Source organism: Geotrypetes seraphini, chromosome 2 (genome assembly GCF_902459505.1).
Source record: "Geotrypetes seraphini chromosome 2, aGeoSer1.1, whole genome shotgun sequence".
Classification (NCBI taxonomy): domain Eukaryota; kingdom Metazoa; phylum Chordata; class Amphibia; order Gymnophiona; family Dermophiidae; genus Geotrypetes; species Geotrypetes seraphini.
Window position 1 is genome coordinate 6,428,586 of NC_047085.1, and position 27,778 is coordinate 6,456,363.

At 43.2% G+C, this 27,778-nt stretch overlaps 1 protein-coding gene across 1 annotated transcript; it reads left to right on the top strand.

Moving 5' to 3' along the window:
* The first annotated feature begins 414 nt into the window (after positions 1–414).
* LOC117353426 (pentraxin fusion protein-like) lies at positions 415–27,755 on the top strand. The gene is made up of 5 exons (XM_033929344.1): positions 415–649; positions 2,831–2,944; positions 5,481–5,748; positions 9,506–9,740; positions 27,576–27,755. Exons 2-4 carry the CDS (start codon positions 2,860–2,862, stop codon positions 9,729–9,731), a joined length of 579 nt encoding a protein of 192 aa, XP_033785235.1. The 5' UTR covers positions 415–649; positions 2,831–2,859; the 3' UTR covers positions 9,732–9,740; positions 27,576–27,755.
* The last annotated feature ends 23 nt before the right edge of the window (positions 27,756–27,778 follow it).

Below are 27,778 nucleotides of genomic sequence, written 5' to 3' on the forward strand. Positions count from 1 at the left end.
ATTCTTACATGAAAACAATGTAATAAAGGGAGGGGAAAAAGGTTAATAATTTAAAAAATAATTGATAAAATCATTACAATATATATGTTGTATAACTTTATAAGAAAAATAATTACAGTTATATGATATATAAAATCATAAGAAATATAAGATAAGAAATGTTATGTATAAAATACATTATAGAAATATCAAGTGTATTATTAAGATAATTGTATGAAAATTTATGACACTTGTTCTTAAATGAAAAAAAATCAATAAAAAACTTAAACAGAAGAAAAAAAAAAAAAGACCTTGCTTGTATATCAAGTTAAAATTTAATCAAATGTTTTGCTTGGCATGCAAAACACTTGCAAACCATGTTACTTGCAATCCAAGGTTTTACTTTATACTCAGAAAATGAGGATGTGGTGAAAGCCCAGAAATTAAGACAGAAAGGAGGAAATGCCTGAGGATTAGTGACACTTTCTCTTCATCAAAGTGTTCCATGGAAAATGTCATTTCATATGTGTGTACAGTGACGGGAGGGGTAGACAAACAGATGGATCAATATACGGGTGCCTCACCGTCTCTCCTCACAGATCTGGAACCACAGCTGAGCTGCTTGCTTGCATCTGTCCAGGTCAGCCGAGAACTCACACTGGTAGAGCTGGTAAGTTATATGGGTATCCGGACCCTGGGCTTCTTGAGAATTTAGCAACATGGGTTCTGCTTCAGTGATGCTGATGCTGGAGGACTTCCCTTAAAAAGATTATAGAATACGAGAGAAACGTTCCTTTGTAACCTCTGCTAATTAAACCTACTGCTTCTCATTTTGATAGCGGTGTTAGGTGTACACAGTGCTGTACATTCAACATGTAAGAGACAAGCGCTGCCAAATGTGCTGAGCGGAGGTCCCGTAGGGGAGGGGGGTGGCCCTCAGGAAACAAAGAAAGAACAGGGAAATCTCATTGAGCCTGATCTGCTTATCCTGATAAACTTCACTCCATTCAAACCCTCAATGGCTGCTATGAAAGCAAATAGGAATGAAAAACAAAAGAACTATCCAAGATTTTTCATGAACATTTAAAATGTTTAAAATTTTGGGAAATCAATGAATTTGAGTGAGGTTCTTCGGGAATGATGATATTAGTCATGACCCCAGTAAAGCTGTTTCAGGTCCTTTTCCTCACTTTGAGCTTGCTTCTGATCTATCGTTTCTATCTTTCATTATATGCACTTAAGATGCCCACGCCTCTTTTGCATTTATACTCTGCTGTAAAGACCCAGATCTGTCTCTTTAATTAAGATCTTTATCCCTGTTCTCTCCTCCCCCCCCTCCAGTGCACAATCTCTCTAGGTCAATGAAAAAAAGGTCTCACGATCAATGCAAATTAGGGTTTAGTATTTAGACTTTTAAATCAACATTGATTTTAGTCCCTAGGATTTAACCTTAAAAATTAAATTATCCATTGGATGTGTCCCATGATCACCTTGAAAGTGAGCTCCAGGTAACTCAGCAGTATCCTGACTTGGAAAAATCCAAGTTGATGTAACCGATATTTCTCTCACATGTACAACTGATTATTTTGTTGCATCTGAATAAACCAGAAATGTGCTACTGCTCCATGTATTTCAAATAAATTAACTTGCAAATTCACGGGCATTACATTTATTTTATTAAAACCAATGTGTGAAACAAACAGATGAAGGTCACCTTAATCCCTTACTACCCTGATATCTAATGACTGGGGCTCTACTGAATGGGGAAAAAAACTTAATTGGAGTGGAGAGTTGTGCAGGGAATCCCACCCGTCCCCGTGAGGAATCCCCTCCATTCCCCCATAAAAGTTACCTGTCCCTATAAAAAGCAGCAATTACTTCTGACAGTTTTGATTTTTAAGTCTTAGTTGATTTAAACCAACAACAAATAACAGTGAATAGAAATAAGAGACATCACCGTAAGGAATTAGAATAGACATTAGGTTGTGTGACAAAGGAAGAATGTAGGGTTCCATACTTAAATCAGTATCTTTTTGTGCATTTACCTTTCAAGTCACTCAGTGTCTCATTCGTATATAATTTAAAGACCTGTCTAAATAGTGCAGCACCTGAAAAATTCAGATCAATCAATACATAGCTACAATGAAGGGTTAACACACAAGCTTCACAGATGCATTAGGTGAAACATACATGGGTTAAAAAGGAACAAGAGAGGGGTTGGGGTGCTGGGACTGATATATGAACGGTGTGGTAGCAAATCACAAAGCAAACGTGGCAAATTTCAAAGTCAAATGAGATTTTTTACAAAATTTTAAAGCAATAACCAGAGGCAGACTTTAAAACTACAGTCTGCACGGGAATGGGGATAGGATCTCAAATTAAACAGGCTTCCGGGCTCCTGAGGTCTCTCTCGAAAGGCTTCCTCCCAGTCCAGTCTCCTCTCTCGAGTTTCTCAATCGGGCCTTTGGAGGGATTGGCAGCTAACTAAATACAAGCTGTCTTCCCGCTCTAGCCTTGCATGTGACCCCTCCCAACCAATCGGCAGCAAGGCTCTGTGTGTGACGTGTGCATACGTGGCGCTGGATCTGGACCAGTCTCTTCATGAAATTTCAATTTCATTGTGGATCGATGGAGCATTAGGTAGGCCTCAAGAACCCTGGTTCCATCCCCGAGGGAGTCCCGTATAGCTGGGGGGGATCCCCATGGGTACCCACGGGATTCCCGCAATCCCTGTTCACGTGCAGACCTCTACATTGGAGTCTCCTGTAGAGTTACAGAGCAAGAATGTTCACAGGCATAAATGTTTGGTTCACTTTTGACTTTTTGGGATTTGTGATGTGATGTATTTCAGGTCTCTGGAGTCTTCCAGCAGTCACTGGGATGAATTTCCCTCTCATTCTCTTGCTTGGGATCGGGGTCTATGCAGGAGCCCAGGTGATGTTTGACTGCAAACCTCAGCCCCAAGGTAAGGAGCTGAAATATCTGACTATCTTTGAACAGACAACAGCTAATTTCTCTTCTCTCCTTAAATCCCACTGTCAGTTTCCTTTTTATAAGAACTCCTCCTCCTTTTGCCCTCACTCTCCTCTAATCATTTCTACTAGATATACACGTTATTTGCAGGTACTTCTGCTATTCCTAGTGAGCTCACAATTAGAGGTCTGCACGGGAACGGGGATCGTGGGAATCCCGCAGATCCCGCGGGGGTCGTGTGGGAATACCCCTCTGGCCCACGGGACTCCCACGGAGATGGAAGGCTTTGGAAGCAGGGTTCATCCATATAATATAATGGACACGTCAGCCTTAGTAAAAGAGGGGGTTTATAAGTTAATTACCTGAACAGAAAACAAAAAAAGGGTTCCACCAAAGAGATTCCACAAGGAAAACAGCAAAAGAAACTGTGGAATTGATGATCCTGTCAGAAGTAATTGCTGCTTTTTATGGGGACGGGCGGGGATGGAGGTAATTTCTTGCGGGGATGGGTGGGGACGGAGAGGATCCTGACGGGGACGGGTGGAGATGGAGAGGATCCTGGCGGGGACAGACAGGGATGGGTGGGATTTCTGTCCCCACGCAACTCTCTACTCACAATCTACGGTTTTGTACCTGGGACAATGGAGGGTTGAGTGACTTGCCCAGAGACCCAAGGAGTTGCAGTGGGAATTGAACCCAGTTCCCCAGGCTCCTCCTCCTCTCATATGTACCTACCCAGTGGTGTGCACCTACTATATCTCAGGTGTTCTGCTGCTAGGACTACACCCATAGATGAAAGCCAGGATATTACAGGAATTTGGAGAGGTTCCAGAAGGATCAATGACAGCTCTTGTCAATCGATTGTTAGAAACGGTAGGAAGAATATAAAGGTGGTTGGTAACAGGAAGACAAACACTAAAGGCTGTATTCCCTAAGCAGTGCCGTCGTCAGTAACTGCCTTAAAAGTAGCCACTGATCACTTCTCAATCACGCAATGGCGCTGTTTAGAAAGACATGCCTCTGGCAAAGGTAGTTGGCAGAAATATAGGTCAGCCTTTTCAAGGCCTACTTTACGGTGCCTACCTCTGACGTGAATCACTCCTCTACAGGCTTTTTATGGTGCCAGAATTAGCCATGCCCACACCATAAAGTGTTTACGGAGGTTTTATTCTGGAGCCGGTTTATTAGGTGCCTTGAAAAGCAGTTTAAAACATCATTTAAACCGTGTTTTTGAAGTAGCTTAGGCACCTAAAAAAAGAGCACCATTTAGAGAATCCGGGCGTAAATCCCCAGAGGTGCAAACATTAATTTAAGCAGTGGTAAAGGAACACAGCACTTTGTACGTGTGTATGAGAGACAGTCCCAGCTTTGCAACACTTGCTGTCTAGCCTGGACCCAAAATAAGACAAGAGATTTGGGGAAATTTGCTAAATCAGTGACCCTAGTTAAAATCAGGACTAGGTTAGGGAAAAGTTGAGGAATTGGTCCAAACGCTTTTTTAACAACTATGAGAACAGGAAGACAGCTCTAGTGTTTTAGGGCTCCTTTTATCAAGCCTCGCTAGCGGGGTTAACGCGCTGGCCAAAAACTACCGCCTGCTCAAGAGGCGTGGGCGGCGGTTTAGCGCGGCTTGATAAAAGGAGCCCTTAATTAAATTGAGAGGCAAAGATCTCAGATGCCTGCGCTGAATAAGCAGGTCAGGTTATCTTTCATCGATCGGAAAAACCTCTCAATTGATCAACGTGCTTGAAAGGGCTTTACAAGAGAATGGAGCATTAAGGACTCCTTTTACTAAGCTGCGTTAGGGCTTTAACATGTGGAATAGTGCGCACTAGACCTTAATGTCAGCATTGGGCTGGCGTCAGTTTTTTCACGTAGCGTGCAGTAAAAACGCTAGCGCACCTTAGTAAAAGGAGCCCTAAGACCAGTGCATTGATTTATGGCTCGTTTCAAAGTTATTTAAAGCAATTATTCTGCAGCTACCTTGCGGTTCTGTGCGGTTAACAAACTAAAAAAGTCCTATCCATTCACAGTAGATTAATAAAAGTATGTTTTGAAGTAGAAATATTTTCTCCTTCTAATTTAAACTTAACTTTGTAGATATCTAGCCAGTAAGAATTATTGTGAGCAAGACAAGGGGTTTTTGTACACCAAAGGAATTAGTTTTGTATTCTTTCTCAAGTTCTTGCTTTAATGGCACAGAAACATAGAACATGTTGGCAGAAAAGGGCCACTGGCCCAACAAGTCTGCCCACTCTAAGGAGCCTCCCCCCCTAAGCACTTCCTCGAAGTGAACCCACATGCTTATCCCAATTTTTCTTAAAATCAAGTACGTTGCTGGCCTCAGTTACCTGAAGTGGAAGATCATTCCAATGATCAACCACCCTTTCGGTGAAGAAATACTTCCTAGTGTCGCTAGAGTTCCTGATTGGCAAAAGGCATTCAATGAATCTATATTATTGAACAGTGTTAGCAAGATTTGCAGTGAAGTAGGTCCCCAAATGGTAAGTTTTGGATTTGCCTTTCAGAGACCAACATCGCACCAACTGGCGTAGCCACTCAGAGCTCTCATCCAGGTAATGCAAGATTAGTCATTGATGGGAATCCAAACACGAATTATTTCAAAGGCTCCTGTAGCCACACTGACTATCAACCAAGGGCCTGGTGGCGGCTGGATCTACAGCATTCCTGGCAAATTGCATCCATCAGGGTGGTGAACCGGGGGGACTGCTGCTCAGCACGACTGAATGGAGCACAGATCCGCATTGGTAACAGACCAGACAACAACAATCCTGTGTGAGTTGCTTTGTTTGTCATCATAGGCTCGGATTCTCTATGGAAGTCACCCCATGCTTTTAAATTTAGAACATTGCTGTATTAGTTTCCCCTATTTACATATTTTTTAATATGTCTAATGATTATACAATCATGTGTCTTTTTGCGCTTTTAGGGGATTGGGACCCACACTCAAAGCAGTTTACATACAGGTATTTTAAGCATTTTCCCTGTCTGTCCCGGTGGACTCACAATCTATCTAATGTACCTGGGGCAATGGGGGGATTCAGTGACTTGCCCAGGGTCACAAGGAGCAGTGCGGGATTTGAACCCACAACCCGAGGGTGCTGAGTTTCAAGTTTCAAGTTTATTAAAAGATTTTTTTAATCACTTATTCAGGTTTCTAAGCGGTTTACAATATAAAATTACATAAAAACACATAAAACTTTGGGATACTAAATAATGACAAATTTAAATAAAAACACTGATAGAATGTACGGACATACTCAAACAATAGGGTAGTGGGGAAGAACTACAATTATTATAGGCTGTAGCGACTTCTCACTTTTCTGAAGCTTCTTCCTGGAATTCCAATTGAGGAAGGATTGCTCCGAGAATATTTTCCTTACCATTAGACAGCTTTGACTCATTAAGTCAGGTTTCAGATACAGGAATGTTTAAATAAGGGTACCCCCTCCAATTCCCAGCATAATGACTTATAAAATACTGCATTGTAAGCCTCATAAGTCATAAAAGTCACCAAGCAATTGCAGTGCAATGTTTGGAATCATCAACACAATTTATCATTTACTAGTCTTTAAGCCTGTTACATTAACGGGTGCTAGAATAGATGTGTGTGTCTCTTTCTTTCTCTCTCCTTGGCCGCTGTCTGTCTATCTTTTTTTCTTTCTCTCTCTCTCCTTGGACGCCGGCTGTCTGTCTTCCTTTCTGCCTGTCTCTCTGGCCCCTGTCTGTCTGTCTGTCATTCTTTCTGTCTGTGTCATTCTGTCTCTCCCCCCCCCCCCCCCAGAGGCTTCTACCGCGGCCCAGAGCACTAAAAACTCTGACCCTTCCCAAAACTGGAGGAGAAAGTCAGATAGCTTTGAATGCAATGCAACATTAGAGAAAGAGAAACAGAAGTGCATTTCCTAATGCAGGGGTAGGCAATTCTGGTCCTTGAGAGCCGGAGCCAGGTCAGGTTTTCAGGATATCCACAATGAATATGTAGGAGATGGATTTGCATGCACTGCCTCCTTGAGATGTAAATCTATCTCATGCATATTTATTGTGCATATCCTGAAAACCTGATCTGGCTCCGGCTCTCGAGGACCGGAATTGCCTACCCCTGTCCTAATGCACTGTGCAAAAGAATGCAAAAAGAATGAGCAGAAAAATTCTGTATAATCCTGGTGGAAAGAGGAGAAAGAGCACCTAGGTGTGTGAAAGATTTGGGGGTTTTCATTCTCTAAGACTGCAGTTAGGCTACTGGGCAGTAGGGGGCATTTGAAAGTTAAATGAAAACTACATGTCCCAGAATGCCCTGAGGTTACAGCAGTGCCATTTCTGTCCAGACTTTAGTCAATGGAGGTGAGGCCCCAAGGGAAGAGCTTATTGAGTTTCCCTAGATGTGAGCTAGGGCAGAAGCCCGGGGAAACTGAAGGCTGCAACCTGGAAGCTAAGGGAAAGGAATACCCATTACTACTTGGCTGAGTGTGAGACAAACCAATAAAAAAGAGCACTTTGTGAAATGTGTGCTGTTTGTTCCTGACAATTCAGGCCAGCCTGCCAGACTAGGACACTCTGGCACATCTTGTATTCTCTACCTGTCAGGAAATATACTACTTTGGCAGCAAATGTATAATTATCGTACCAATAGTTATGAGTCTATAAGAGTATGGTGGTTGGCACCTCAAAGAAGCCCCTTCATGTCCTGCAGTGTTCTTGTGGATATTAGGAATTGTCACCAGAAAAATTTATTTTCATGTCTTCTCCAGACATGCTCATTTCCATTGCTCACATAATGAGTGCATGCTCTTTCAAAACTGTACACTGCATTGGTTGCAGGCAGATAAACGCACATTAGATGATGTGGTATCAAATGGGAAGATGCTTGAGTTTTCACGACTGCAACAATTATTTGGTATTTCAAAGTCCCAAGCATTTAAATGGTTGCAGTTGAAGCAGGCTATTCAGAAGGGGTTCCCTGAATGGCAGAATTTAAAGAATCTGTATAGTTAGCCGGGCCTTTGCTTCCAGACAGATGTGCTAGGGCCAAGTGGTATAAATTTAGGCTACTGTAGTTTTTGGTTTCTTACTCAAATACTCCGATATTAAAGACATTTGGAGCATTGAGATAAAGCAACAGATTTCTGCATCTCAATGGCCACGAATTTGGTCTTGGAGGATGAGCTGTATAGTGTCGGCATTTATGAGACAAACCTGGTTTTTTGTTGTTGCACAGAAGTTTTTGGACCCCTGTTCGGTTACAAAAGTTAAATAGTTCTAAGTCAAATAGATGTTGGCACTGCCATCTTGATATAGGAACACTGGATCATTTACTTTTCCATTGTTCCTTGATACTTAAATTCTGGCGATCCTTATGGGGGTCAAATCACTACAATATTGGAAGTTCCATTACCATTAACGTATGATATTGTGCTCTTTGGAATGCTGCTATTACCCAAGAATACAATTAATGTAAATCAAAACAAATTACTTTTCATCATGACAGGAGTGGCGATGCAACTTATTACAAAAAATTGGAAATCATGGGAAAATTTAAATTATAGTTTTTGGTGGGAATCTTTATGCCAAATTTATAAGTTTGAACATGCAAATGCGCTATACACTTGGGACATTACAGTAAATTCAAGGATATTTGGGGTCCATTAACAAAATTTTGCAAGCTTTAAATTTTGCGTATTATTTCCCTTTGATTCATGAAAGAATATACTACGTATCCAGGAGGGGCGGGTGGGAGGGATGGGGGGATGTTAAGGACTTCTACATTCTGATTGTTTATAGTGCTGTATTATTTCTTGGATTTCAAAAATGAATAAAGTATTTATAAAAAAAAAAATTAATAAAAAAAAACTGTACACTTTATTTGGGAAATGAATGCATGGGTTTTTTGTGTTTTTTTTTGGGGGGGGGGGGGTTTGAAAGAAGGTGTATGCTCTCTGAAAAAGTATATGCTCTTTTCCGGGTTTTGAAGCAGTTTTGAAATTCTGTTGCACTGTTACTGGCAAACGAGAACATGAATTTTCATAATTTTCCTGCTCATTTGGGGGGTTTGACGTGTTATAATATCAGTTATGTCTTTGATATTTCCCATGTTATTACAAATGACCGGCCATCCCTCCTGGGTACACTGGATTCTAAATGTCTGTAAGACTGTACTTCACTCAGGCAACTCTCATGTCTTGTGTTTGACTGTAAGCTAAACCTCTTCTCCAAACACATTGCAATGCTGTCTTCCGATTGTTCCTCATGTACAGCCTCTATGGACCTCTCAGACAGTTCATGGAATTTTTATTTTATGATGAGATTATTCCTGGACTTACTGTACGCTTGAGGTCCTAAGATTGGGCAGCAGTGAGCAAAGTGTTATTCTCTCTCCTCTAGGACCTCTCTCCATCTCAGGAGGTCAAGGATAGTCATATCGTTCATTCCCCTGCAAGCCCATCCTCTGAGTTTGTACTTTCCTCTTTGCAGAGTTTTTTGAGCCTTGTTGTACCTATCCCTAACTAAATCTTCTCTTTTGTTCCCAAATATCCAGATGTGGCATCATCACTGATATCAGTTTGGGCTCTAGTACAAGGCTGTGTTGCCATGGGATGGAAGGTCGTTATGTCAGCGTGGTCATGCCATTGCGCTGGGAGTACTTGACACTGTGTGAGGTGGAGGTGTTCCCTGTCCTGCAAGATCAGAACATGTGCAAGCAGTTGGATCTTCAGCCTCTGTCTTCGTACAGAGTTCAGAGCCTGACTCTCAATTTGAGCTGAGGGTGGCAGGTAGGGATGTATCATGGGAAATTCATATTAAATGCTCTGGTTCTCATTATCCTCTTGGAATTCTTGCGGTCAATATTCAAAATCATTTATGCTGTGGCAGTAGAACCAACTCTATAAAAGAAGACTGTGGTACTTAAAGATATAAATTCGGCTTGCTTTTTTTTTTTGTCAGTTTTACATTACTGAATGCTGCTTATCAGCATGTGAGATGGCCTAATCAGAGTGTCAGCAAAGGTCTCTGGCATATTATATTAAACATTCTGACTCTGGAACATTAATGCAGATAAGAACCTAAGAATAGCCTTACTGTGTCAGACCAATGGTCCATCAAACCCACTAGTCCGTTAACAAGATGGTCCCTGGTACCTGGCCAAAATCCAAAGAGTTGCAACATTCTATGCAACCGATCCAGGGCAAGCAGTGGCTTCCACCATGTCTTTCTCAATAACAAGACTATGGACTTTTCCTCCAGGAAATTGTCCAAAACTTTCTTAAAACCAGATACGCTATCCGCTCTTACCATAACCTCTAGCAATGCGTTCCAGAACCTAACTATTCTCTGAGTGAAAAATATTTCTTCCTATTGGTTTTAAAAGTATTTCTCTGTAACTTCGAGTGCCCCTAGTCTTTGTAATTTTTGATGGAGTGAAAAATTGATCCACTTGTACCCGTTGTACTCCACTCAGGATTTTGTAGACTTCGGTCATATCTCCCCTCAGTTGTCTCTTTTCCAAGCTGAAGAGCCCTAACCTTTTTAGTCTTTCTTAATACGAGAGGAGTTCCATCCACTTTATCATCTTGGTTGCTCTTCTTTGAACCTTTTCTAGTGCCACTATATCTTTCTTGAGATAAGGAGACCAGAATTGAACCCTAAAAGCCCCTGCCCAGAATACACATACCTTAAGTATCTGGATAGCCTGGACTATTTATCAAGAAGATATGTAACTTGAATGGAACAAAAGATGTCAGACAGACTGATTACATTCACCATTCCTGTGTCACTCCTTTCTTATCAATTAAGGACCATTGTCTCAAACAAGTATGGCAGAGAAAGATGCTGGAAAATATGTACTTAATAACAATAAATGCTATTGTTGGAACAAGATTCCAACCTCTCTGAACCATTGCTTATCCCCCTCTCTGCCTCCTCTCTTACCCCTCACAGCACTTCAAGTTTATTAAAAATGTGATTAATCGCTTATTCAAAATTCTAAGCGATGTACAAAAAAATAGCAAAATTACAAAACAAACGAATAAGACTAAACTGACAAAATATATTAAACAAAAGGAAGAAATGGGGAAAGAAATACAAGTTGTTAATAGCAAATAAGACACGTATGGGGGGAAAAAACAATAAGAAGGGTGAGAGCGGTGGGCTTCAAATAAGTTGGAACAACCAAACAGAAATTGACCCTGGTACTACACAGAATCAAAGAGCAACCAAAAACAAAAACACTGTGGAGAAGATGTCCAAGATGCAGGCTTTATTGAAGATAGTCATAAAATCCACCTAATAAAATGTCTAGAACCATAAGATGGGAACTGTGGACCTAACACGGTCTGTGTTTCGATGACCCTGTCTTCCTCAGGGATCTCTAAGAGTCCTAAGTCAAAGGCTGAGAACAGTCCTGCTCGAGAGCTCTGCGTGATAGAGTAATGCTGTAGAAAAGCCAAGCGTTTGTAAGAGAGAAAGAGATACGTTGGGAAATAGGATTCAGTTGAGGCTCCTAATCTAGCTTTCTAGCCCTCAAATGCATCTTTAAATGGAAAGCATTTTAACTTGCTCTTGAATCTGTCTAGGTTACGTTCTTCCCTCTCTTCCATTCACAAAAGCATAGAAGTTGTATACTCTGTATTTGTAAAATCTGATTTCTATATACAGTATATATAAAATATACCTTTTTATGCAACCACCTTGCTAGTATTATTGTCATTAATTTACTTCTGCACCCAGGACCTTTCACACACCCACAAAAGACTAGCCCAAAACACACTTTTAACATAACATTTACCCTTCAGACATACGTTGTTTAACAAAAGGAAAATAATACTAGTACTTTTATTATTTTTATAGCGCTGAAAGGCTGTACATTTCAACATACAATAGACAGTCCCTGCTCAGAAGAGCTTACAATCTAATTTAGACAGGACATTTCAGGGTTGGGGAGATTATGGTAGAGGAAATGATACAGTGGGTCTAGGTAGCTGACAGCAGTAAGTGTTGAATGCAGTTCATAAAAGTGGGCCTTTAGCTTGGATTTGAACACAAAATGAAACACATTTTCAATCTTTAAAACATTTCCTAAATAAATAAGTCTAATAGTTTCCTAAAATGTTGATATGATGTAGATGTACAGAATAATTGACCAAAATCAGTATCCCAAGTAGCTGCTTGAAATGACAGTAGTCAATTCTGATATCTTTTATAGCAGCAACCTTTGGGCGATGGAAAATCATAAAGGGAAGTTGTCCGAGTAGAACGTCTGTGATGGGGGGGAAAAAATAAATTGATCAACTAAATAGGCTGGAGCCATCCCAGATCTTACTTTGTAACACAGGCAACCGAACTTAAATTGCACTCTAGTTTCCATGGGGAGCCAATGCAGCTCCCTTTAGTAAGGCGTTTAAAAATCAGACCAATTGCTGCATCTAATATAATAAAATGATAGGCCGCGCATGCGCACTAAAAAAACGTGTTCCCTGATCCGTCGCAAAAATACGAGTGCGCATGCACGGGTTTTACGTCACCACCTATTCGCTTTGTACGTCATAGCCTCCCTGCTCTACACAACCCCGACCGCAGCCAGACAACGATCTCCGTTCCTCCTGCCGCCGCCGATCTCCGTTCCTCCTTTGCCACCCACCCCCTTCTCTTCCCCACAGCCTCCCTGCTCTCCACAAGCCGGATCGAAGCCAGACAACGATCTCCGTTCCTCCTGCCGCCGCCGATCTCCGTTCCTCCTTTGCCACCCACCCCCTTCTCTTCCCGCAGGCCCGAATGGCGATTCCAGCAGCGTGTGCATCAGTCTTCACATGCTGCTTCGGGCCCTTCTACTGCCCTGATTTGCTCTGCCGCGTCTCTGATGATGTCATCAGGGACGTGCCTGAGTAAATCAGGGCTGTAGAAGGACCCGAAGCAGCGTGTGGAGACTGATGCAAGCGCTGCTGGAATCATCACATTTGTAGTCCGGACCGCGGGAAGGGAAAGGAGGGGTGTAGAGGAAACGCTAATGCTGCTGCTTCACCCCCCAAGAGATCCCATTTATTCTTAAAATCTGGCACACTGCTGGCCTCGATCACCTGCAGTGGAAGTTCATTCCCATGATCAACCACCCTTTCGGTGAAGAAATACTTCCTGATGTCGCCATGAATTTTCCCACCCCTGATTTTCAGCGGATGCTCTCTTGTGGCCGTAGGACCTTTAAGAAAGAAGATATCATCTTCCACCTCACTACGGCTCGTGATATATTTAAACGTCTCAATTATGTCTCCTTTCTCTCTACGTTCCTCGAGTGAGTATAGCTGCAATTTACTCAGCCTCTTCTCATATGGGAGATCCTTGAGTCCCAAGACCATCCTGGTGGCCATTCGTTGAACCGACTCAACTCTCAGCACATCTTTTTGGTAATGTGGCCTCCAGAATTGTACACAATATTCCAGATGAGGTCTCACCATGGATCTGTACAATGGCATTATCACTTCGGGCTTCTGGCTGAGCCAGGTTTTTTTGGTTGACTGCCAGATGCTCAATATTGCAATAGTCCATAGTACTCAGACTGATTAGATCATATTTTGATGACAAATCATTTAGACTATGGGTTCAGTCTTTTGTCCTAAGTTTCCAAAGCCTAAAGAAGCATTTTTTTAACCAATGAATCAACTTGAGTAATCGTAGATAAATTCCTTTCCACTAGGCTTGGCATCTCAGTACTGAGTGACCTAGGGAGGGGCTGAGTGAACAGCAAGGCAAACAGGTAGAGAGAGACTGTTTAAGGCAGTGGTCTCAAACTCAAACCCTTTGCAGGGCCACATTTTGGATTTGTAGGTACTTGGAGGGCCTCAGAAAAAATAGTTAATATCTTATTAAAGAAATGACAATTTTGCATGAGGTAAAACTCTTTTAAGGCAATGGCTCTGCTGACGAAAGACAGGGGCAGAAGAGCCCATCTAACTTGGCTTAAGCCTAGCCACCCTGGAGAAATGTTTTGCCCTAAGTATATTTGACTTTAACTGAAGTTAGCTAAACAGACTCCAAGAACCAAACTTTGGCCCATGTTCCATTTTGGGGAAACATTTTCTTTTGTACTTAGGGAAGCACGGTTTGAACTTGTTGTTAGGGAGGCTGTTTGCCCTAGAAAAGGGGGGGTGGGGGGTGGAGGGAGGGAGTCAATAACAGACAGCCACGGTTTCATTGAACTGTGTTTGAGTTACGAAATGGAAAGGGACAACTTTATCAAAGAAATGAACACTGGTGGGACATGTTTTGAACTTGAAAGGGACAGAGAGAAATGTTAGTTTTTGGAACCCTCCTTTTTCGCTCTGGGATGTTCCACTGAAGCAGAGCGAAGCAAAGAGGCAACGGTTGTTAAAAGAAAGGCAGAGGAAGAAACCAAGTGCCGTGTGAACTTTGAGAGACCTCAAGAGAGAGTTACTAGACGTTCGGATTTACCTGGACATGTCCGGCCGGCCGGACAGCTTTTCATAACCCGGCACTTCTCTCTTTGGTGGGCGTGAAAGTCGATACATTACGTATGGGGTGCACATTTCGTGGGATTTAGATGATGTCTTTCAACTAAATTACCCACCACTTCTTAAGGTGGCTTTTGAGGACATGGACAGAGGGGAGGGTCTACACCTATCCTGGATGGGTAGAATATAGGTAGTCAAAATGGTGCTGCTCCCACATTTTCTTTTTTTTTGCTACCTTACCTCTGCACCCTCCTAAGTGGTTTTTGCTTAGGTTGAAGTGGAAAGTGTTCCTCCACATTCAGATGCATAAACCTCCAAGGATAAAGAGATTAGGGGTATGGGGTTCCTAGTTTCTCTTATCAAGCAGCTCAGTTACAGGCGCTCTTTGGTTGGTCCTACCCAGCCAAGCGGTGATTACAGTTAGCCAGGACCTTGTGGATAAATATCCCCTGTCCTTACTGCCCTGGTTACCCTTAGAGGAGCTCCAAGGCCTTAGTAAGGGGGTACTTTAAGGAGTAACTTGTAAGCTGATACTGTGGAGAACAATTTGATCGAGGTGGTTCCCTCAGCAACGTTGTTTTTATGCTATGCTGCCAAGTCTGACCCAGCTAAAGATACATCAGCTTTTAGGCACTGGGAGGCTGGGGGGTCTTTGAGTATTAGGACAATTGGTGTTGCAGGGAAATGTAGTTCCATTCAAGGCCCTGTGTGATGAATTTGGCCTTCAGAGTATTGATCATTTTCATTATCCACAATTGTGAGATTTTTATGCATCGGAAAGTACTTCCAGAGTTGGACGATCATGGATTCTGACTTTTTAAAAGTTTTCGTATGCACAGGTTGAAAATCAATCCCCCTACCCACACCCAGAGTGTTGCTATATAGCCAGCCTGTTGTTCATACTTACGAACACAAGTGGGAAAAGCTGTTGGGTCAAGTTTTGGGGCCACAACAATGAGACCAGATCTGTTTTAATATTTTCAAACGTGTAGCAAATCGTGTTGCATAGCACTACAGAATGTGGTTCCAACAGTATTGCACTCCTGCCAAACTCAAGAAACTTTTTTGCTGTGGGCACTGGGGGTTGCTAGAGGAGTGTTCCTTTAAGCATATTGAAAAGAGGAGACTGCGAGGGGACATGATCGAAACATTAAAAAAACTGAAGGGAATAGACTTAGTAGAGAAAGACAGACTGTTCACCCTCTCCAAGGTAGGGAGAACGAGAGGACACTCTCTAAAGTTGAAAAGGGATAGATTCCGTACAAACGTAAGGAAATTCTTCAACCAGAGAGTGGTAGAAAACTGGAACGCTCTTCCGGAGGCTATTATAGGGGAAAACACCCTCCAAGCTTTCAAGACAAAGTTGGACAAGTTCATGCTAAACTGGTGATACTGGACTCATTTAGAGCACTGGTCTTGACCTTGGGGCTGCCGCGTGAGCGGACTGCTGGGCAGAATGGACCATTGGTCTGACCCAGCAGTGGCAATTCTTATGTTCTTGGTGTATTAAGATCAAGAGATACTGGCCTATGGTCCAGAGTAGAGTGAAAGCAGTGCTTAAAATTCATATCCCTTTGGATTTCTAGGTTTACCTGTTAAATTTTGCATTGGTGGGTGCGGAGATGGAACAAAGTCGACTGGTAGTATTGATCACAACTGCGGCCAGATTGTTTGGCCTCTTATTGGAAGTGGGCAGATGCACCCGTGAAGGATTGTCTCCTGCAGAAGATTGATCGCATATATCCAGTGGCATGACGGTGGTGCCCCTTCCCCGCTCTTCCCTGCCCCCCACTACTGTCTCACGTGTGCATCACTTCCCTCTCCCTCCCACATACTTCTAATGTCCAACCTGCTGTTATGCCTCTGTGGACTCTCTGACTGTATGGCACTGCTCCGTTCTATATGCTCAATAGATTTTCTATAGTATTGTATAAACACAGCAGAAGATCTCATGCCCTGTCTACTTTCCCATCTATAAGCAATAAATTTCTCGATCATACTTTGGCATTTCAAGCAGCTTCTCACGTTGAAGAATTTCGATCGTTACTGCTTACAGCTTGTTCCTATAAACACTTTAGAATTCATTTAACCAAGTATTTTGAGAAGAGATAGGTTTTCAACTAACTTTTTTTGTTCTTCACGATATTGTTTCTTGTTTATAATCTCTTGTAAATCGCGTTGAACTTATGGCTACGCGGTTAGGAAGCACGATGTTATGTTAGCTGACGTCACTTCCTAGGTGCAGGTCCAGGAAATGACATCAGAAGAAGAGCCGACTCAGGCGTGCCAGCAGGTTAGGGGTTAATGCTCGCCACCAGGAATGTTACAGAGGTAGGGGGGAAAGAACGTAGCACACACACACGACAGTGGAGGGCGGAGAAGGGGACTAGTGCCCACCCCCCTTAATACTATGCCACTACATATATTTTATGTCTAAATTGACTGAAATTAAGGAGGATTTGATGGGCTTCTTTTACAGGCTGTGGCATCCTTATAGTGGGTGGAGGGGAATTGCATAGTTTATGCTGTCGTTTTGTCACTCACTTGGTAGTATGATTGTGCTATTAAGATTTGGTTTCAATTAAATCATAATTTAAAAAGAGGTGATAGGCTCAGGAGTAATCTAGGGAAATACTATACAGAAACGGTGGTAGATGCATGGAATAGTCTCCCGGTAGAGGTGGTAGTGACAAAGACATTGTTTAAATTCAAGAAAGCCTTGGACAGGCACGAGGGTTACGGATGGTCAGACTGGATGGGCCATTTGGCCAGTTTACAATTATGTTTCTAAACATAAAATTCCTGATCTGCTGTTAGTAATTTGTAACTTGTCACTAAAATTGTTCATAGTACTTGAGAATTGGAAGGTGGCTAATGTTACGCTGATTTTTAAAAAGGGCTCCAGGGGAGATCTGGGAAATTACAGACCGGTAAGCCTTACTTCAGTGCCGGGCAAATAGGTGGAAACAATTATAAAAAATAAAATCGTGGAACATGTAGATAAACATGATTTATATTACATTAGAGATTTCTATTCCACCATTACCTTGCAGTTCAAGGCGGATTACAAAAGAATTATAGATGATGGGTAACGATGGAAGATTTGTCATTTCTAGAGAGGTAAAGAGAAGTCCAGAAGTTTTAGTGTGGCAGGAAGATGGAAGTAGGACGGTAAGTGTGATGTTAGGGATTGTTTCAGGAATTTCTTGAAGAGTATAGTTTTTATTTCTTTTCTGAATATCTTGTAGTCTTGGGTAGATATCAGTAGATTGGAGATCTGGTTATCTAGTTTTGCTGCTTGAGTGGCTAGGAGGCCGTCGTATAGTTTTTTCCATTTTACTTCTTTGATCGGGGGTGTGTGTGAATGGGGTGTGTGTTTTTATATGTCTGATTGAGGTGGTTTGGATGAGGCGGTTGTTCAGGTAGGTTGGGCTGTCTCCATTTAGGGTTTTGAATAACATACAGTAGAATTTAAATAGTATTCTTTCTTGTATTGGTAGCCAGTGTGAGTTGATGTATGCTTCTGTAATATGGTCGTGTTTCCTCGATGAGTAGATAAGTCTCAGGGCTGTATTTTGGATTGTTTGTAGTGTTTGGTCATAGTGGCTGGGCAGGGAAAGTAGAGGATATTGCAGTAATCTAGTAGGCCTAGGATTAGGGATTGTACTATAAGCTGGAATTGTGTTCTTTCAAAGAATTTCTGGACTTGTCTTAGGTTTCTCATAACTGCGAAGGATTTCTGTATTTTATTTATTTGTGGTTGCATGGTGCAGCATCTGTCTATAGTCATTCCTAGTAGTTTTATGGTGGTTTGGATGGGATAGTTGGTTGAGTTGATTTCTATATTGGTTATGGTTGGGACTTTGTCATTTTCGAGGAGGATGAATTTAGTTTTTTCTGGGTTGAGTTTCAGTTTGTGATCTTTCATCCAGGTCGCTAATGTTTCTAGTGTTTGTCATGGCAGTCTTTGGAACTAACGACATCAGCAGGAGGAGCTACAACAGGACTGCACTAACTGATCAGTTCAGGATCCTGGGGAGAAAACTGAAACTGAGGGCAAGGAAGATAGCCTTCTCAGAGATCCTGCCAGTACCGAGAGCGGACGCAAAGAGGCAGAGTGAACTACAAGCAATAAACGGTTGGCTCAGGAGATGGTGCGAAGAGGAGGGTTTCCTTTTTGTTCGGAACTGGACAACCTTCTTGGGGAAAAATAAGCTCTACAGGAGAGATGGACTGCACCTGAGCACGACTGGGATGAGGATGCTGGCATGCAACGTCCAGAGCGTCATAGATTTGGCTTTAAACTGAGGAAGAGGGGAAAGCCGACAGTCGATCTGACACATCGGACAAAAGTATCAAATGAGGATACTGAACAAGGACATTGTAAAAAAGGGATCGGGACTGAGTGGGAATTTTTGGGTAAAGGACCTAAGGATGCAATGTGGATGCCCAGGGCCAAAGACATTGAACAAGGGCTTTGCAAAAAAGAGATCGGGACTGAGAGGGCCAAGGACATTGATCAAGGGCATTGTAAAAATGGGATCGGGACTGAGTGGGAAATTTTGGGAAAAGGACCTAAGGACGCAATGCAGATGCCCAGGGCCAAGGACATTGAACAAGGTCACTGTAAAAGAGGGCTCAGGGCTGAGTGGGAATTTTTTGAGGAAGGACCTAAGGACAAATTGCAGGGGTTTAGGGCACAAATGAAATTGGCAGACAGGACTAACAGAGAACAACGGAATCCAGAGGGACAACCAAAAATGGGGAAACAGGTTGAGGACGTAACAGACACACCACAGGAGGAGGATGACCGAGACGAGGCTTGGGGACTGGCAACTCACGAGGGGGTCGCCAGGAGCGCCAAACCACGAGGGAAACCAGCAGGAGGGGCGAACAACCGGGACTTACATTGCCTATACACTAATGCAAAGAGCCTAAGGGCTAAAATGGGAGAGCTGGAAGTTTTAGCCAACAAAAAGGGCCTAGACATAATTGGAGTCACAGAAACGTGGTGGACTGATGACAACAAATGGGATACGGCTTTACCAGGGTTCAAACTCTACAGGAGAGATAGGCCACACAAAAAGGGTGGAGGAATAGCGCTATATATAAAAGATTCCATACCCTCAACCAGGATGGAAACAACAACAAGGGCGGATGACTTGGAATCACTATGGGTTAAGCTATCCGGAGGAACTGGAGCAGACATAAAATTGGGTCTGTACTATCGCCCACCGGGACAAAAGTTAGAAACCGACCAGGAACTGGAGGCTGAACTGGGGCAGGTATGCAAAAGCGGAAGTGTGGTGGTGATGGGGGACTTCAACTACCCGGGAATAGACTGGAGTATAGGGCACTCAAACTGTATGAGGGAGACCAAATTCCTGGAGGTCACGAGGGATTGTTTCATGGAACAGCTGTCACGGAACCAACACGGGGAGGTGCCACTCTTGACCTAATCTTCACCGGACTAAGGGGACCCGCTAAAGAGGTGGCGGTACTAGCCCCACTAGGAAACAGCGACCACAACACGATCCAGTACAGGCTAGAAATTGGACCATCAAAGGTGAAAAGAACTACTACGACAGCACTGAACTTCAGAAAAGGGGATTATGATGCCATGAGGAAAATGGTGGGAAAGAAACTCAACGACACCGCAAGGAATATGGAGTCCGTAGAAAAAGCCTGGACCTTACTCAAGGGCACGGTGCACGAAGCACAAAACCTGTGCATCCCCAAGTTCAGGAAGGGGTGCAAAAAAATTAGAGCAAAAAACCCAGTGTGGATAACAAATGCAGTGAAAAAGGCGATAAGTGATAAGAAGGTATCATTCAAAAAATGGAAAAAGGACCAGTCAGAGGACAATCAAAAGGAGCATAAAAAACACCAAAAGGAGTGTCACCGAGCGGTTAGGAAAGCAAAAAGAGAATATGAAGAGAGATTGGCGGGGGAAGCAACAAACTTCAAATCATTCTTCAGGTACGTCAAGGGGAAGTAACCAGCAAGGGAGGAAGTGGGACCCTTGGATGATGGAGACAGAAAGGGAGTGGTAAAAGAGGAAAAGGAGATAGCTGACAGGTTAAACGAGTTCTTCAGTTCAGTTTTCACGAGGGAGGACACAGCCAACATTCCGGAACCGGAAGAGATCGTAAAAGGAGTTCAGGATGGTAATCTGGTCCAACTAGAGGTGAGCCTAGTGGATGTCATCAGGCAGATAGACAGGCTAAAGAGCGACAAATCGCCGGGTCCAGACGGCATCCACCCAAGGGTACTCAAGGAACTAAGGAATGAAATAGCTGAGCCACTTCGACAAATATGCAACCTATCCTTAAAAACTGGAGAGATTCCGGAAGACTGGAAAATAGCAAATGTCACGCCCATCTTCAAGAAAGGCTCAAGGGGAGACCCAGGAAACTACAGGCCGGTGAGCTTGACCTCAGTCCTGGGAAAGATGATGGAAGCGCTGATTAAAGACAGCATCTGGGAACACATCGAAAACAATGGGCAGCTAAAGCCGAGCCAGCATGGCTTCTGCAAGGGCAGGTCATGCCTTACAAATTTATTATACTTCTTTGAGGGGGTAAACAGCCATGTGGATAAAGGGGAATATATAGACATCATTTACCTTGACTTCCAAAAAGCCTTCGACAAGATACCACACGAAAGACTGCTAAGAAAGCTATGGAACCACGGGGTGCAAGGGGAGGTCCACCGATGGATCAAAAACTGGCTGGCGGACAGGAAACAGAGGTTTGGAGTAAAGGGCCATTACTCGGACTGGCAATGGGTCACGAGCAGAGTTCCGCAGGGGTCGGTGCTGGGACCGCTCCTGTTCAATATATTTATTAACGACCAAAAAGATCTGACAGCGCTGGAAGAGTGGGCCAAAAAGTGGCAAATGAGCTTCAACATAGGGAAATGCAAGGTCATGCATATAGGGAAAAAGAACCCGATGTTCACTTATAAAATGGGGGGATCACCACTAGGGGTGAATAACCTTGAAAGAGACCTGGGAGTGATGATAGACACATCATTGAAGGCGTCGGCGCAGTGCGCCACAGCCTCAAGGAAGGCAAACAAAATGTTGGGCATCATTAAGAAGGGTATCACGTCCAGGACGAAGGAAGTCATCCTGCCACTGTACCATGCAATGGTGCGCCCGCACCTGGAGTACTGCGTCCAGTACTGGTCGCCGTACCTCAAGAAGGACATGGCGATACTTGAGATAGTCCAGAGAAGAGCAACTAAGCTAATAAAGGGTATGGAAGACCTCTCATATACTGACAGACTGAAGAAGCTGGGGCTTTTCTCCTTGGAAAAGCGGAGACTTAGAGGAGATATGATAGAAACCTTCAAGATCATGAAGGGCATAGAAAGAGTAGACAGGGACAGATTTTTCAAATTATGGGGAACCACAAGTACAAGGGGACACTCAGAGAAATTGAAAGGGGGAAGGTTTAGAACAAACGCTAGGAAGTTCTTTTTCACCCAGAGGGTGGTGGATACATGGAACGCGCTGCCGGAAGATGTGATTAACAGGAGCACGCTACAGGGATTCAAAGAAGGTTTGGATAGGTACCTGGAGGACAAAGGGATTGAGGGGTATAGATAGGAGTAGAGGTAGGTTATAGGGTTAGAGGATTAGAGGCAGTTACAAAGTTAGTCAGGGGCACTGTTCAGGCAATTAGGCCTGATGGGCCGCCGCGGGTGCGGACCGTTGGGCAAGACGGACCTCTGGTCTGCCCCAGCGGAGGCAACTTCTTATGTTCTTATGATCAAAAGGTATGAGAATGGTAATGTCATGTGCATAACTATAGGTGGTTATGCCTAGATTATCCAGGTATGTTCCAAGAGAGGCAGTGTATAGGTTGAAGAGAGTAGGGGATAGTGGGGATCCTTGTGGTACGCCACATGGGTTGGACCAAGGTTCGTAATTTTCTTTATGTGATTTTACTCTGTATGTTCTGGATTTTAGGAAGCCTTCAAACCAAGAATATACTTTATCTGAGATACCTATTCCATATGAGACGGAGTCAGCATGGGTTCAGCCGAAGGAGATTTTGCCTCACAAATTTGCTTGACTTCTTTGAAGGTGTGAATACACATGTGGATAAATGTGTAGTTGACTGATGTAGTGTATCAATATTTCGAGAGAGCTTTTGAGAAAGTTTCTCATGAGAGGCTCCTGAGAAAATGAAAGAGTCATGGGATAGGTGGCAAAATTCAGTTGTGGATTAAGAATTAATTATCGGACAGAAAACAGGGTAGGGTTAAATGGTAATTTTTCTCAATGGAGGAGGGTGTAATAATGGAATGCCACAGAGATCTGTACTAGAGAGCTGCACGGGAACAGGAACGACGGGAATCTCACAGGATCCATGGGGATCCTGTGGGTTTCCCCTTCGGGTCACGGGGATCCCGTGGGGATGCCCCCTAGGGTCGTGGGGATACCGTGGGGATGCCCCCTAGGGTCGCGGGGATCCTGCGGGGTTGGATATACTCGCGAGGTTCATCTTCTCCCTACCTGCCCTGCCGCAGCACACAGCCGATCAGAGGTCTTCCACGATGTCAGCGCTGACGTCGGAGGGAGGGCTTAAGCAAAGCCCTCCCTTCCTCCGACGTCAGCGCTGACATCGGGAAGACTTCCAGTTGGCTGTGTGCTGCGGCAGGGCAGGTAGGGAAAGACAGTGGCGTACTAAGGGAGGAGGTGGGAGGGTGGTCCGCCCGGGTGCAGCCTTAGGGGGGGTGCACAGCCGGCCAGGCCCCTTACCTTTGTGGCGCTTCCCCCGACCGACCGACAACAGGCCCGGTCCGACAAACCTCCCTGCCCTGTAGCTGCGAATCTAAATACTCCAGCTGCTGTAAGAAGGTAATTTAGATTCGCGGCTACAGGGTAGGGAGGTTTGTCGGACCGGGCCTGTTCTGTTGTTGGTCGGGCGGGGAAGCGCCACGAAGGTAAGGGGCAGGGAGAGAGAAAGGGAGGAAAGGTGGAGTGGAGAGGAAAAGACGCTTAAGGAAATGGGTAAAACAGAGGGGGGAGAAGGACGCTGAATGCACTGGGGAAGACAAAGGGGTGGAGAAGGATGCTGAAAGCACATAGGGAAGATGGGGGGGAGAAGGATGCTGAAAGGACATGGGGAAGACAGAGAGGGAGAAGGACGCTGAAAGGACTGGGGAAGACAGAGGGGGAGAAGGACGCTGAAAGGACATGGGGAAGACGGGGGAGAAGGACACTGAAAGGACATGGGGAAGACAGAGGGGGAGAAGGATGCTGAAAGGACATGGGGAAGACAGGGGGGAGGACGCTGAAAGGACATGGGGAAGACAGAGGAGGGAGAAGGACGCTGACAGGACATGGGGAAGATGGGGGGAGGATGCTGAAAGGAAATGGGGAAGAGAGAGTGGGAAGAAGACGCTGGCAGGGAAGAAGACAGAGATGCCAGACTATGGGGGGAGCAGAGGGAAGAAGATGGGTGCCAGACCAATTTGGAAGGGGGGAGAAAGGGAGTGGCACAGTAACAAGATTTTTTTCCTACCTTTGTTGCCTGGTTTCTGCTTTCCTCATGTTCTCATTCAATTCCTTCCATCCACTATCTCTCTTCTCTCTGCGTCTTCCATTTGCTCTATTTCTTTTTTTTTTCTTCAGGATAAAGTAATATATTAGTTGTATTGATAAAAATTTATAAACATTAGAGGCTCTGGTAGAAACCCGTTTACAAAGTATGTATTCTTCCCAATTAATATTTCCAAATTAATTAAGTCTTTTTGCTTATTTGTAAATGGGTTTCTACCAGAGCCTTTAATTCAGTAGCATAATTAAATGAAATAACTATTTCTGAAGTTTATAGGGACGGGCGGGGACGGAAGGGAGGTGGGGACAGAGAGGATTCCTCGCGGGGACGGGTGGGGGACAGAGGGGATTCCTCGCGGGGACAGGTGGAGATGGAGGGATTCCTCGCGGGAACAGGTGGGATTCCTCACGGGGACGGATGGGACTTTGGCAGAGACGGGTGGGATTTCTGTCCCTGTGCAACTCTCTAATCTGTACTGGGACTGGTGCTAGTCAACATATTTATAAACTAGTGTTTTAGCCCGTTACATTTGTTACAGTAACGGGTGCTAGAATAGCCCCACCTATACCCTGACTCTGACCCCAGCCATGCCCTGCCTCTATCATGCCCGGACCCTGCCTCCCATTGATCCCAGTCCCACCACCTCACCTTACACCATTTCCTTTGTACCCTTGCATTTATCACCCAACAGGGTCTTTACTTACCTGAGGAGGCAGCAGCAGTCCTGACGTACTAACCTTTTCTCCCTCAGTGTCCCAAAGCAGCAGTGGTCCTACCGCTTTTGCCATCTTTCCCTTTCCTGTTCCCCTCTGTCCTTCCCCAAGACCATCTCTCTCTTCTGCCCCCTCCACACTCCCTGAAGTCTATCTCTCCCTGGTCAGAGCATTGCCTGTGTTGGGTTGTTGTATTTTTTTTTTTTAAGACATTTAAATATAAAGCACTAATTTCTCCTACAGATCCCAAGATGCGGTTTTTAAATGGTTTGGGCCACTTTTCCAAACATTTGACTCAGTGCAACGAAAAAAAAGAACATATTTGTCATTAGATGGAATCTGACATTCCAGGAACCAAAAAAAAAATCACAACTTCATTGCGGCTGGTGGGGATGGAGGGTTTTGTAAGGTTCAGTGACGGCAGTGCTGTGGGGGTTTGAAAAGCCGTTGGTTGTGAAGTATGCCGCCTGCATACTTCATGGCCGACGGCTTTTCAAGACTTTAAAAACTTAGCTGCTCCTACTGTTTGCCATGGCGGGAGAGAGAGATTCGCGCGCATGCGCACTCCTACCTGAGCTGCCCTACAGCTCATGGAAAACGGACGCACGCGATAGGAGTGCACATGCGCAGCCTAGCGTTTTATTATATTAGATGATCTGAAAATTGAAACAAGTAAGGTGATTAAATTTGCAGATGACACTAAACTGTTCAAAGTTTTGGTTTTTTTTTTTTATAAATCTTTATTCATTTTCTTATGTTACAACAAGTGTTTCAAATAAATTCATTATAAACTTGAATAATCACACTTGATTAACTTACAGATTAATATCAAATTTAAAATTTCTTTAGAAAATCAATATTTTATAAAGTTATAATATTATGTAAGAAATCTAAATTAATATAATTATTATTGAATATAATAATCTCCCCTCCCTCTCTCCCTCCCTATCAATATTGAATGAGAAATCTTTATTCTTTTTCATATGTTACATCAACAATATAAATTCATACTAATATTTCAGAAAACTAAATTTATATAATTCTTAGTTAATATAATAATATCCCATCCCCTCCCCCCTCCCTTCTATTCAGTAATACATGAATAAAATTTTTAAATGCTATTCTTTCCATATTTCATATTCTAAATCTAGTATTAATATATTATATAATATTTAGAGATATGATCTCTTTTTCTTCTAATCAAATTCTATACATGGGAAAATTAATCATTCTTTACAATATTCAGTTAATGGTCTCCATATTTTTTGGTAAAACAATAATTAAAGATTCTGTTATAGTGCCATTTATACTTCCTTTATTAAGTTGATATTGAAAAAGATTTAATAAATAGGGTAATAATAAATTTTGAAATGTTTTATAAAATTCCACTGTATATCCATCACCACCTGGAGCGGATCCAACTCTAAGGGATTTCAAAGCTGTTTCTAATTCTTTTAATGATATTGGCTCTTCCATACTTCGTTTTATATGTTCAGGAACTTTTGGACTGTTCAAAGTTGTTAACTCATGCAGATTGTGAAAAATTGCAGGCAGACCTTGGGAAAATGGAAGACTGTGCGTCCAAATGGCAGATGAAATTTAATGTGGACAAATGCAAAGTGATGCACATTGGGAAGAATAACCCGAATCACAGTTACCGGATTCACCTTGGGGGTTAGCACCCAGTAAAAAGATCTGGATGTCATTGTAGACAATATGATGAAACCTGCCCAATGGGTGGCAGCGGTCAAAAAAACAAATGAGATGCTTAGAATTATTAGAAAAGGGATGGTAAACAAGACTAAGAATGTCATAATGCCCCTGTATTGCTTCATGGTGCAATCTCACTGGGAGTATTGTGTTCAATTCTGGTCTCCTTATCTCAAGAAAGATATAATGGCGCTAGAAAAGGTTCAAAGAAGAGCGACCAAGATTAAAGGGGTTGGAACTCCTCTCGTATGAGGAAAGACTAAAACGGTTAGGGTTGTTCAACTTGGAAAAGAGACGGCTGAGGGGAGATGTGATTGAAGCCTACAAAATCGTGAGTGGATCGATTTTTCACTCTGTCAAAAACTACAAAGACTAGGGGGCACTAGGGTTGTATGATTATATTGTGTCCTTATTAACAAGTTGGTTTGACATGCATGCATGTGACATCATTGCATCACATCTGTGCATGTTCAGAGGCCCTCCACATGCAACCCCAAGCTTGAGGCCTTCTAAAACCCAGCCAAACTGCTGGGTTTTGGAAATCCATCTGGGCACCTGGACAGTCCAGTAAAAAGAGGACAAGTCTGGGTTTCCCCGGACATCTGGTAACCCTAAACAAATATAGAGGACAGTAATCAAACATGAGTCAAGGATAAGCCCAGTCTCAAGGTGCTGTTGGCTTTTCCTCCAAAGCCATCACTAACCCCGTCTCTGAATTCTCTGCCTCTCTCAGCAGGATAAGGCTGGCTAAATCTTAAGCCAGAGTCCATCTCCCACTACACCTATCGTCTTGTTTTTGTTCTCAAATATCCAGATGTGGCAACATCACTGATGTCCATTTGGGTTCTTTTACAATGCTATGTTGCCACAGAATGGAAGGTCGTTATGTCAGTGTGGTCATGCCTCAGATTAAGCAGGAGTTACACATGCCTTGGCTTTGAATATCCAGCATTAGTTCACCCTGTAGCGGGAAGTGGGTTCCAAAACGTTTACCCCCACGAGCTGAATATCACCCTCTGTTTTTAAATTATTATCAGTAGATGATTAATGAGTAATTGCAAGGTTCACTGCCCTGAGCCTATTCTAGGGTGAAACTTTTTATAAAATAGAGGTGAATGACGGGATGGTTTCTCTGTGGTTTTGCTCTGTAGGTTTTTAGCAGATGACGTCTACGCAGAGGTCCATCAAGAATCTCTGAGACTGACCAACAGCACAATGGCAGAAATCATTCATAAAATATAATTACTGTAGAAAATAAAATCTAAAAGTTTTGTGATTGATATGAATCAACTTGAATAAAAAGAATGCAATAAAGTTTCATTCAGAAATTACCACCATGAATTTTCTTTGGTTT

Excerpts from the sequence above, each read along its gene's own strand:
- LOC117353426 (XM_033929344.1), top strand. The coding sequence starts at position 2,860 with ATGAATTTCCCTCTCATTCTCTTGCTTGGGATCGGGGTCTATGCAGGA. Across the intron at positions 2,945-5,480 it reads CTGCAAACCTCAGCCCCAAG|AGACCAACATCGCACCAACT; the intron begins GTAAGGAGCTGA and ends TTTGCCTTTCAG. Across the intron at positions 5,749-9,505 it reads CCAGACAACAACAATCCTGT|ATGTGGCATCATCACTGATA; the intron begins GTGAGTTGCTTT and ends CCAAATATCCAG.